General features: G+C 38.7%; 2 protein-coding genes across 2 annotated transcripts; both read left to right on the forward strand.

Annotated features, from left to right (window-relative positions):
• Positions 1-3,918: 3,918 nt before the first annotated feature.
• On the forward strand, positions 3,919-8,355 carry LOC107994596 (uncharacterized). The gene is made up of 4 exons (XM_017051588.3): positions 3,919-5,339; positions 5,505-5,737; positions 5,820-6,550; positions 7,413-8,355. Exons 1-4 carry the CDS (start codon positions 4,691-4,693, stop codon positions 7,549-7,551), a joined length of 1,752 nt encoding a protein of 583 aa, XP_016907077.2. The 5' UTR covers positions 3,919-4,690; the 3' UTR covers positions 7,552-8,355.
• Positions 8,356-9,214: 859 nt separating this feature from the next.
• On the forward strand, positions 9,215-10,404 carry LOC107994583 (uncharacterized). The gene is made up of 3 exons (XM_017051569.3): positions 9,215-9,375; positions 9,468-9,832; positions 9,974-10,404. Exons 1-3 carry the CDS (start codon positions 9,272-9,274, stop codon positions 10,252-10,254), a joined length of 750 nt encoding a protein of 249 aa, XP_016907058.2. The 5' UTR covers positions 9,215-9,271; the 3' UTR covers positions 10,255-10,404.
• The last annotated feature ends 2,037 nt before the right edge of the window (positions 10,405-12,441 follow it).

The following is a 12,441-nucleotide window of genomic DNA, read 5'->3' on the forward strand; positions in this document are numbered from 1 at the left end:
ATAATTTTAACATTTAACTCGAAACGTTGAACATAAAATTGCTCTATATTTTAAGGATTCTCTAAACTACTTTCACTTGGATCAAAACTATGTTAGATTATATCTAAAACGCGTTCGACAACCTTCATAGAATTCTTTATATGTATAATGTCTGTATAAAAATAATTAATTTCAGGAAAAATTCAAAAGAATAATGGACAACGGGACAATGAATTGGGAAAATCGGTGAAAGTTTTCGCGTAAGAGGATAAACTCGATTATCAGTGCCAGAAATAGATAGAATGTGTCACGTCACGAGTTCGTGGATCGGTTCACTTTCCTACGAGCGCATGCACGCTTCGTGACGGATCTTTATTCAATTCTTCGTTGATGTAACAGGGGCATTACCGACACGAGAAAGCAGCCGGACAGGAAAAAAAGTGGGAATTTGATCGCATTGTTTTTATTTCCTAGAATGACGTGATAATGACAAATTAAAGAGTGCAGAAATCGTATCTTTCCTCGCTATGTATTAAAGTAAATGACGATGATTTCCAAAGAAAATCCTGGTAAAAGTCTCGCTTCTCATAGTTGACTCGTTTTCTATATCAAAAATCTATGTCAATCTTGTTCGTCTTTGTTTAACTTTATTCAACTTTCTTGGTCAAGGACATTTTTAATTACTTATAACATCATCAACATTATATAAGTTGAACAGAAATCACTTTAGTTCATTGATCATTTTAATCATCTGCTTATACAACGTGTCTCGTTATTCATGGTAATAATAATGAAGCAAAAGATTCTTCATGAAAAAATAAAAAATAAGAATTTTTTTCATCTGAAACTTCGTTTTCGAATAAATAAAATTTGAAAAATTTTTAAATACAAGTAAAATCTCAAAATTTATTTCTTTTTCTTTTCCAACTTCTTTCTTTTTTAATTTTATATCGTACCATTCCAAGCTAGTGAATCTACCGTTCCAAATATTTAAAGCTACCAGGAAGCACGAATAATATCACGTATCGAATAATCGATCTTAATCGCGTACGTGTCATTGAATAAGGGTAGGACTTAAAATTTTTACGCACACCCAATATATACAATGTGTCCCAGTTCCTTGGTTCACTTCGAGCACGTGCAAACCAGTTTCGATGCAGTGTGTCTTCTACAAATACTTTCTGTCGGCGTTTCTCAGTTAATGACACGCATAGACTTCCGATTTAATGTTGTCGTCCGTTCAACAGTACAATGCTTGATTAGTATCGATAAACGTTAACATATTAAACACATAGGATTATATTTAATTTTTAATTATTTAAATTTGCAATTAATTTGCAAATTATATTTCATATATCAAAATTTCAAAATATTCCCGAACTATTCTAATTTAATTAATTATATTAATTTTTCGTAATCTATTCATCATGGACAATAAGCTGTTTGTGATAAAAACAGCTTTAACCATCGTCTAAGAAAACAAGTAAAAATGAAACAAAGACATGTAGTTTTCGCTAATTTCAATTTTATTTTTTTCAATCTTGTGGATGATTCGAGTAGAAACGATACGGTTCATTCAGCCTACTTCGGCATTCGAGTTTCTCCTTTTTCTCTCCACGATATTCGTCTAATCAATTCTTATTCGCTATCGCTCTTCGAAATCTGAGATATTAATAAAATTTCCATAAAACAACCAAAACGAGTATATTCGATATATATGTTTTAAATATTAATCGAAAGGATTTCGAAGTGTGTTACTATTATGGAAATTCTTCTAGGTCGACGAGTGGTATCGTGTGTACGTAGTGCCGAGGAATTCTACGTACTGGTACTAATATCTAGGCTGTCTGGAGCGTGGCCGTTCTTCCTCCATGGGTATCGAGGGCCATGACGAAAAAGAAGGAGGAAAAAGACGAGGCCGTTTCTATGGACGAGCACGATCGTTTTCGGTGGTCGTCGAGCGACTAAGCCGGTCGTCGCTCTACCTGCCCAGTGGCCAGATCGATAGTAGGTCAATGGAATTCATCCGACCACGTTCGCCATCGTGTCTCCATTGACCCGTTCGATTCTTCCTCATGATCATGAAATTTAGACGAGATCACTGTGGAACGAAGGATTGATCGTGTGTATTGTATTCTCTAAATCTTGATTTAATTTAATTTAATTTATCGCAAACACATTTCTAATCTCAAGATCACATTTTCCCATTCAGGAAAAGATGAAACCATTTCTCTCATTTAGGAAATACCGAAAACAGTCACTGAACTATACGACTGTTGCTTATCGTACGTTCCTCATGAATGTAGGCTATTGGCATGGAAGCGGCTGTTTCCAATAATGGGAACACGTTCACCAACGATCTATTAGTGAAAACTCGAAGGTGGAGCTGGTTAAGAATTCGTAACAATGTTTATGAGATGGCTACTTGATCCATGACGTCTATGAATAACTTCAAAATAAAAGGAGTAGAATAATTAATAGAGAATTGGAGTAGAAATAGCTTTTGTCCAGGAGGTATAATTATTACATTTATCTTAGAATTAGAAGAATTTGGAGTAGAATAATCAATAACTATAATAATAACAAGTAAAATTAATTTAAAATAATTAATTATAAAAACAGAATCAAGACAAACAGTCAAAATCATCGGCATTCAGGTAAAAATTTAGAATAGAAATTATACCATTTTGGAAAGGCAAAGGATGTAAATGAAATTTCAGTTATTCATTGGAAATCGCTCGGCTGTTGACTTATACTTCGTTCCAGATGACTGTGCCATCATTTTCTAGTCAAATCTTAAACTTTGCTACGTCTTTCACAACAGTTAACCTCGATACGAAAAATAAAGTGAGGACAGAGTTACTTAATATTCCGCTGATATTCTTCATTTCTCGTTTTGTTTTTCACGGTATATGTTCCGAATTTCACTCTCGCGTTCCACTTATTTGCATTTATTCTGGATACATTCGGATATGGGCCGATTATTCAAAGAGCCTGCAATGGAAACTGTAAAAACCGATCTTGGATCTCATGGTTGTAATCAAGCGTTAATGAAAATGAGATCACTCGTCATGTCGCGTCAGACCGGTCTGATGGCACATAAACAGCGATCCGCAACGGTTCACTGATTTGCAGTTCTATTGAATCTGATAGAAGAAGAGTTTTCACGAGAAACGAATTAGCGATTTCTTTTTTCCTCGTTGAACGTTGTTATGATTACTGTAATATTTATTTATTTGATTAACGGGATGAATCTACTTGTTTCACAATATGAAAGAAGAAATAAAATGAAGATGGAATGATAAACAATATTGTTGAAAAACATTAGTAAACAAAATATGAAAAAGAAAAATATAATATTGATTTGATAAGAGGTATAATTTAGTTATCATACTCTAATCAAAAGTAAAGTATTATCTAATAATTGGAAGTTTTATATCAGTCCAAATGATTAGCAATTGTCCAAATTAAATTATAAGTCCAAAGTTGGGCAAATGAAGGTACAATATAACAATCTAATAAGAATATTCGTCTAATCTTTGAAAAGTTTTGACAACTCGTAACATTGTACATACGTTACATCATACATTAATTAAAAGATCAACTTAATTCCTAGTTTCTACACTTTCTAAACATCTTAACTATTTTTCATCTACAATAAGATAAATCAAAGGATAAATTCATGTACAGTTATATCATGAATAACCGTGTTATGGAATGTATAATTAAACGAGTATTTAATACTTGAAGTGCTATGAAATTTCACCTAACCAAACCAAAAAAAAAAAAAAAACAAAAAAGATCCTTCATATAATAACCGGCACAATCCATAATCTCCATATAAATAACGTATCTTGTGTTTAAAAAACGAAAAACAGTTAGCAAAAAAGAAAAAAAAATTCGACAGAGAATTTTCCATCAGCTTTCACCGTGGCCGATGCCAAGAGGTTCGAGACCGTGGCGCATACGAAATCCGAAATCCTCTTCGACGCCTCTCGACGCGAGCATGCGTGTACCGAGGCGCGTGGCCGGTTGCAGCCAGAGAGGAGACGATAATGACCTTCCACGGAGCGGGCATGGACGGAGTAGGAGGGCCTTTGACACACTTGACGCTCAAGTGAATTGTAGCCGAGAACCGAGGAGGTTGCGGTTAGTTTTGAGCGGGAGATCGTGGTGAACGCGTCTCGCGAGAAAGGACGGAGAGGACGAAACGAGAGGACGACGTGACATGCCGGCCAGGTGACACGGGCATGTCGATGGAATCGATGTGCCGTTCGCGACATGAATTGCGTGTAATCCAACAATCTCTAAAAGGGTAGTCGAACATCACTGAAGAGAAAAAAGAGGAGCAACGCGTTTGGATTGATATCGAGGTCGAGGCTGCTGGTGGGGGCGGCGGAAGTGATAAAAGGTGCACGTGGATATCTGTTCGAAGAAATCAAAAGTGTATCGATTAATCTCTGCTTCTTCCTCTTCAACACTTCGATCGAGTTGTTATGGCAACTATAGGATGAATTACATCGAGTTAGATTTCTTCAACGTTGGAAACAGGAATAAAACGGTTCATTTCATAAATGCGATTTGTTAACATGTAAAAAAATATTATTGGAAATATCAGAGACACGGTCGAATTGTTTAAATTTATTTTGAAAACTTGTACGAGTTGAAGTTTTTAATTTTTGTTTCGGCAAGTAGTTGAATCTAGTCCTCGATGAGAATGCATCTGAAGTACGTGATCGTGATCGTGTGTTTCTTCGTGGCGCGTGCAAGTTCTCAGCTCTTCGCCATGAAGAATTTGGAGAAATATTCGAGGATCTTTAATTTTGGTGGTTTATGGATGAACAAGACCGGAAACGAATTGTGGGATGGGTTAATCAGAGACTGCGATCGGTCAATTACGTTCTCCTGCATACAGAAGAACGCCTATGCTTACCTGGACCATGTTTTCAAGGAACGAGACAACATCACGGTGTTCGATGGTTTGACCATGACTAAGAACAAATTGGATTATGGTACCTGCCGCAGGAATTTGAAGGAAAATTATCAGGATTCCATGGATGAGAATCTTGTGGATGGATCTATCAAGAATGATTGCAACGAAGAGGAAAGTGAGGACGAAAGGGATCGACAATTTGATGAAAAGCAATCACCTCTGGAGGAAGTGACTGATGCGTTGAGGAAGAAGACGGTGAAATTTCTCGCGACTAGAGATTACGAGATCCAATTACCCGATTTTTTCTTCGAGGGTGCCACGATTAAACTGAGTCCTCGTGAGGTTGACGAAAATGGCGCCCTGGTCAGAGTGGACTTTGGTCAGAGTGGGGTGGAGAACCAAGGACGACTCTTTTTCAAAAAAATTAGTACGATCCTTTGTAATGCAATAATAATAATAAATTACGCGGATGTTTGTGCAAATTTTTTATATATTTTTATATATAAATTCAACGACAAATGCATAAACTTTTCAACGATAAAAATTTGCTTAAAATTTTCCACAATTTGATCAACGTTGTTCGTATTTTTAGGGAAATTCATACAGAACAAACTGTTGACGAGCTTTCTGGCCCTGCTGCTGATCATCAAATTAATCAAATTGAAGTTCATGTTCGTGATACCATTTTTATTCGGCGTGGGTACCGCGAAGAAATTGTTCCTCAAGCTGCTGCTCTTCTTCATACCGGCATTCGCGCATGTATTTAAATTATGCTCGAGCTATTACTCGACGCATAGCACGAAGTATCACCATCATCATCATCAGGTAATCATTAAATCCATTTCGATGTCATCTGGCGAATGCTGGATGCCATAATAGCCACATTAATATTCCATTTTTATTTTAGATATCTCATCATCATCACCATGTCCCGGTTCCGGTACCGGTTCCAACCTATTACAACCACCATCATCACAACGAATTCGACGGTTACGATTACGCTCATCCTCACATTCAATATCGAAAAGATATCGAGGAATTGAAGGAATGGGGTATAGAGCCTTACGAAGAGCCGTACGAGGTTCAAGCAGAGCCCATAGGAGGTAGCACAGGACCACTCCATCCTCCTGGTGTGCTTCCAGCGTCATTTCCAGCGCCCGCTTACTCTGGAGCGTATAGCGTCTCTCAGTACGCGTCGAACGTTCAACCGTCCCCATATCTAGAGAAGCATCCACAAGTGTCTGCTCATAATTTAGCTTATTCGGCGTACGCTGATAATAACCGTCGAACGAATTCTGCACCAGTGGTCAACGTTCCTTTGAATCCTGCTAACTTGCCGACCACTCTGCTACCAACCGCGACAAATGTGAAGGCGTACACCGCATTTGGACAAATGCAGAACGTTAATAGGCAAGGTTCCACGAAAAGCAATCAGATAGAGTCGAAGATAACAGTTGGCACTCGGCGATCAGACTACGACGATGACTTTTATGGGCCGATAATTAACAAGCTGGAGGACATATTCAAGCAACTGAGATTCGTGGATGAGCCTTGTAGAGAAAGACTCGTGTGCAGCATGTACAAGAACCCGGCGGTTTATTCGCCGCACAGCAACCTCGTTTCGAACGAGCTGTCCAGGTAGGAGAGGATGAAAAATGAAGATTAACCGATAATTATTAATGTTTAGAAGAAGTTGGTTCAACGTTGGAAAGCGTGGAAACGGGGACGTGGTTATTTGGTTTTTGTCCGTCGTTGGTCAAATAGTTTCACGAACAATATTGAGATGATTGATTCTCTTGTCTTCTTCCCCGTCTCGATTTTTTCTGATATTAATTACGTGTTCATCGATTCGCATCGCATTCGAATTCGATCGGATTTAGCGTTAATTATGAGGAGAAAGGTAGCCATCGTTCTGAATCGCTCGAATCGGAACGTTGAATCCATTCCTCTCGGAGTTGATTCTTTTTCTTTTTATATTCTTCCTATTGGCCATTCTCCGGCAACGATAAACGTTGTTCACGAAACAAGGAATGTTCACTGTACAAGAATCATTCATTGTACAAGAATCATTAATCCCAGTAGTAAATTATGATAAATCGAGGCTAAATGTTCTCTTTTATCAAATATTAATGATAAATTAGTATGTTACAAAAAGAGATCAATTTTGATAAAAGAGGAATACCGGTCAGAAGAAGAACAAGGCATTCGATTTACGAATTTCAAATTCTCGAATTCGAAATTCTCCATTACGAAGTTACGAACAAGAATTAAATTTAAAAAACTCGTTTATTAACAATTAACTACGGGTATATAATTATTAATGTAATATTAAAAGAGAATGTAATATTTATTCGTTAGTGTGTGTATCCGCTAAATGGCGAAAGTATCACACATGTTGACTCGACGCAAATATTGGCAGGAGAAAGAGGGTCAGGGTTTAATATGATTGTCGCTTGATTTCTATGTCAAGAGATTGTTAACAAAGACAATTTTTTTTCAGAGATCCGCAGGAGTTGAAGCAGACTGGGATCGAAAGTTCATCCAGCCAGAAATTTCACAGATATCTCGAAGCGGCCAGACTTGGGCAAGATGGTGGAGATTGTTTAAGAACGTATCCATGCCATATAAATACCGAATAAATCGGATGTAAATTTTGTAACGATTTGTAATAGTCTATGTAACGCGCCAAACTAGGCATCGAAGTCTCCGTGTGAGATTGACTGGTTTGTTCCGCTAGATATTATTTAGGTTATTTATTTGTGTCAGGGACACGATTCTTCGAGTACGAATGATTACTGTCGAATGATTTTATACATTTATAAAATATTTTTAATATTTTCAAAAAGATAAAGATAGTTTTTTTCATGATATTATTTTAAAGAAACGCTTTGATCGTTTTTCGAAAGGTTTATCTTATTCGTAAAATTAGTTTAGAATTTTCGATAAATAATATTATTTTATACAAATATACAAATTGGGGCTTTGAAATATCTTGTATTCGCACTCGTGGCAATATTAAATGGAATTTAATGTGATGAATATTATAAGTCGAATGGAATGGGTTTCCTGTTTGGACACATTATAAATGTAAATATCTACAAGATTTTTTTTCGAAGTTACAAGAATATCTTTTAACGTTTATATTCAGTCTTCGATATCGTCCGGAGCTGGATAATATTTTCTGATGAAATGTCAAATTTCGTACCTTTGACACTTTGTCAGAAAAGGAACTCCTAGTGATATTTGTAACTTCATCGTTGTCTGTACGAATTTGTAGATTTTTCCCGGATATTGAATTAAATAAAGATAACTTCTCCTAAGATATTTTTAAATCCACACGGTATCGTTGTGTAAAATAAACAAAGTGTAATTTATATTTAATATATAAGTAACTTATTGCAATGAGTATATTTTTAAAAAAAAATAAACTCTTAACGCAAGTACTTATTTATTTTTTAAATACGATCGTTTATTGTTACGTTCTCGGGTGCCATACCCAGTTATTACTGTACTTATTACATATGCATTAATAACTCGATTACGTTTAGACTGTAAGTTATTTATTGTACAAAAACGATTCACACTTCGATGTTACTATCTCGAAGTTGTATTGTTATCGTAATAAATAATGTTAAAAAAAGGACAACTATCACAGTTTCATACCTTTTATAATATCGTTAAAATAAAATTGCCAAAAAAATTATTTATACTTACGTTTTACGAAATACATTTTTACGAAGAAAGATAAAATTGCATAATCGTGATCATGTATAAAGCTCGAATAACCACAAAAAGTCCAATTCACTCTCGATTGAATCTCGTTCGAAGAAAACGAGCGATCCATCATCCCCATTCACGAATCTTGAGCCAAATCACCGTATAAAATCACTTTCTATGCAATCTCTATCTTCGTTCATTCCTCCCTCATAAATCAATTTTTACTTTCATTCCATTCTCTTCTCACGACCGACACCTCGAGCAATTTCACTTCGTCGTTCGTTAGTTTTTCTCCACCAATGGACGATCGATCGGGCTGTACATTTTCTTTCTTTTTCTTTTCTTTTTTTTTTTTTTTTCACTTCGAATGATCCAAATCGAACGAAAAAAAATCTTCCGGCCACGATTTTTTTTTTGGGCCAGACGCGAACGACCGGAAATCGTGGGTGTCGAATCGTATCGCGGAGCCCGTGAAAACATCGTCACCCTAGATAACGAAGCTTTCTTCTTTCCTTTCAGCCGGGCACACGTCCCTGATCAAAATTCATCGGCCGTACGTGGCTTCCATCGGCTATAAAACCGCGTTGTCTTCGTTCGAGCCGGCATTCGGTGTTTAGCCTCGCAAATCGGTCGGGTACAGTCATGAAGTTCACAACGATCCTCGCGTCTCTCGCCCTTATGGCCGCCCTCGCCAGCGCGCAGAGGGCCGAAACCACTGCCGACGCTCTTCGACACATTTATTACAGGTGAGGGGACAGAAACAAGGTTCGTTAATTAAAAAGAACGAAAAATCTGTAACGAGATTACGATTTATAAAAATAACATTTCATTTTTGCAGATGCATAGACAACGAGTCCATGTTGTCCTGCGTGAAGCCCAAAGTCCTGGCCTACCTTAGCCAAGCAGCGAAACAAGACAGGCTGGCCATCACGGAAGACTTGGCACTGGTGAAGTCGAGAGACATGCCCGAGGAAAACAGCGAGGATTATTACCCCGCTCAATACGACTCCGTGGACCCCGCAAGGAAGGAGCTCTTGAGATCCTTGATGTTGGAGAAACTCGACGCGTACCTGTCCAGCCACCAGCTGGAGGCTAAGTTGCCGGAAGCCATCGTTGGGTCCAATATCGTGCCAAGATCCTTGGTGGACAGTATGCCAAGAAGCTTGACAGTACCTCTTTCCGACACCTCGAGCAACGGTCAAGGTGAGGAAAAATTTCAATTCAGATTCTCGATTAGAATTTATTCAATTGTTGTCCAAACGAGGTGGACAAATTTTCTTGTGGATAGTTTTTAATTTAATTGATTCATCACGCGCATTTATTTTACGATCGAAAATGGAACAGGTCGTGGATTCGTGAAGAAGGTGATGATACCGTTCCTGTTGGGGCTGAAGTTCAAGGCCACAGCTTTGGTCCCGCTAGCCCTTGCCCTGATCGCCCTGAAAACGTGGAAAGCTCTCACCTTGGGCCTCCTCTCGTTGGTGCTAAGCGGTGCAATGATGATCTTCAAGCTGACGAAACCCAAGGTCGCCTACGAGGTGGTGCATTACGGACACCCACCCGTCGAGCATCCACCTCACTGGGAGACCTCGGCCCACGGACCCTACAGGGCGTACAGGAAATAGATTGATAGAAACTCGAACTCTCTCCCCTTCCACCCACCCATTTTTCTTTTATAAGAATCGTTTTATTTAATATTTATTGACGCGCGACGACTCTGACTTTTATTTATATATAAATAAAAATCTTCTTTCATGGTCTCATCAAAATCAAAATCTCTTTGCCTGTCTCTCCATATCTTTCGATCCTATCGATTCGTCAAAGAGAAGAAACAAAAAGGGAAAAAGAAAAAGAAAAATAAAACAAGTGAATCCACTCTCACCCTACACGTCTATCGAAGAAAGAAAGAAAGAAATTAATGCGCTCGATGCTCACTTTCCTTTTTATTATTTGCCTACGCGAGGAGAATCGGTCGCAGGATCGATCGGGTATTTGAAAGATGGAGAAAGTGGAAAGGGTCGCTTGTGCATTCAGCACGATAATTCCGAGTAAATCTACTCTGGGGATCGAGTGGCGTAAGAATAATTGGGTCGATCCTTGTTTCGATTCTTTTTTTTTTTGGAACGGTAAAAGTAGACGTAAAATCGGATCGGATCTTGATCTCTTCATTCATCGAACGATTTAACAAACTCGATCGCTCCCTTCATTATCAAGAGGGAGCAAGTTTTCTTTTATGCGCGTGCACAGAACGTCGCGGGGCAGAAATTGCCTGGAACTACCTAAGAGGCCAAAGAGGAAACGCAGAAGGAAAATGCAGGTCGTGGAAACTCGCGAAGGGAGAATTAGATTGGAAGGTGACATCGATCGACGCTACTACGTCCTGAATGCTTATGCAAACTCGACCCAAAATTCCAATTACCGGTTCATTGTTACGAGCAGTAGGAAGTCGGGCAAATGTGTCTCGTAGCAACCCCACGCGCGCATTCTCGCACGAGAAACTCGCACGCAGCGTGCATTTCTGATGCGTTAGAGAAGAATCTTTGCCGAAGAATCTGTTGGAACACGTGGTTCGATTCAGCTCTATCGTTTTGTACATTTATACTTGGAATCGCTCAAACGATCAAAACATCGTTTACTTCTCAAATATTCATTTATATCCGGCTTTAGCTATGAACTTTAACCGAGAATTCTTATTTATACAGATAGAATTCTGATAATGATTCTCGAACGAAATTAGGAGATTAGTTTGGTTTATTTTTCTTCGTAAAAATAACGCGAAAGGGGTGAAAATTTTCTGCCGTTTGAAATGGGGGGAAGAGGGAGGGGTGGGGAGCGCGCGAGCTAACGAGGCAAACGTGTGGAAAGTGTCGTGTTCGTGGAGTGAATGAACGATCGGTTCAATGCCAATGTTACGGTGCCATTGGTGCCAAGGATGAAGGGTCTTCTTAACTCTTGGCCGGCGTGCGCACGCCACTTCCGCTTCGCTACCTGAAACGATGCTGCGTATTATAGGGGGCCAAATATTCGAAAGTTTCGTTCCGTTTATTGCGTGAGCGGATTTTTTTATCATCGACCCACGATCGAGGTTAATGAAATGATAGACTATATTTTCGATCACTTTGGAATTGGAGCAATTTCGATCCTAGATATAGATTAATACAAGTGGCGTGTAAATATTCAGAAAGAAACGTTTCGACGAAATATCAAACGTGCAAATTAATTATCGGATTGATCAATCGATCGACTTTTCAGTTCGATCCTTACGATTCGCCACAATTTAGTTTTGGCGAAACGAAACGTCCAACTTATCGTCCAAGTTACTACTACGTAATCTTGGAAAATAATATTAAACGAGACATTATCCCACAAGCAACTATAGCGGAAGAATAATAAACGTAATCCTCAAATTGCAACCTATCTCTTCCAACTTCAATCTCCTAACGTCGAAAGCGATCGTGTTGGAGATTAAATCTTTATGGAAATAAACCCCCAAAAAAGGCGAAGCCGATACGATTAAAAGTATCGACGAAGCTCGGTGCTAATAGTAGAAAGTAAATGCGTACGACGAAATCGTTCATGCGATAGAAATCAACTTAGCGACGACGGAAGAATAATCTCTCACGCGACCCTCCCGGCACCGTTCACGAGGCTTTCTTTCGGCTTCCTTCGGATCCCTCTTCACGCGCATTCCCTTGGCATTCGCGTCACGATCGAGGCGCGAGGCCTCGATAATCGAACACCATACTGAACGAAAAGAAAATTCGTGGCCGGATGGAAGTGGGGACGTGGTGCGCGCCGGGTGGTGCTCCGCT

Source organism: Apis cerana, linkage group LG15 (assembly GCF_029169275.1).
Source record: "Apis cerana isolate GH-2021 linkage group LG15, AcerK_1.0, whole genome shotgun sequence".
Taxonomy (NCBI): Eukaryota; Metazoa; Arthropoda; class Insecta; order Hymenoptera; family Apidae; genus Apis; species Apis cerana.

Coding starts and splice junctions, on each gene's coding strand:
- LOC107994596 (XM_017051588.3), top strand. CDS start 4,691: ATGAGAATGCATCTGAAGTACGTGATCGTGATCGTGTGTTTCTTCGTG. Junction 5,340..5,504: donor ACTCTTTTTCAAAAAAATTA/GTACGATCCTTT, acceptor TCGTATTTTTAG/GGAAATTCATACAGAACAAA. Junction 6,551..7,412: donor GTTTCGAACGAGCTGTCCAG/GTAGGAGAGGAT, acceptor ATTTTTTTTCAG/AGATCCGCAGGAGTTGAAGC.
- LOC107994583 (XM_017051569.3), top strand. CDS start 9,272: ATGAAGTTCACAACGATCCTCGCGTCTCTCGCCCTTATGGCCGCCCTC. Junction 9,376..9,467: donor CTTCGACACATTTATTACAG/GTGAGGGGACAG, acceptor TCATTTTTGCAG/ATGCATAGACAACGAGTCCA. Junction 9,833..9,973: donor CACCTCGAGCAACGGTCAAG/GTGAGGAAAAAT, acceptor AAAATGGAACAG/GTCGTGGATTCGTGAAGAAG.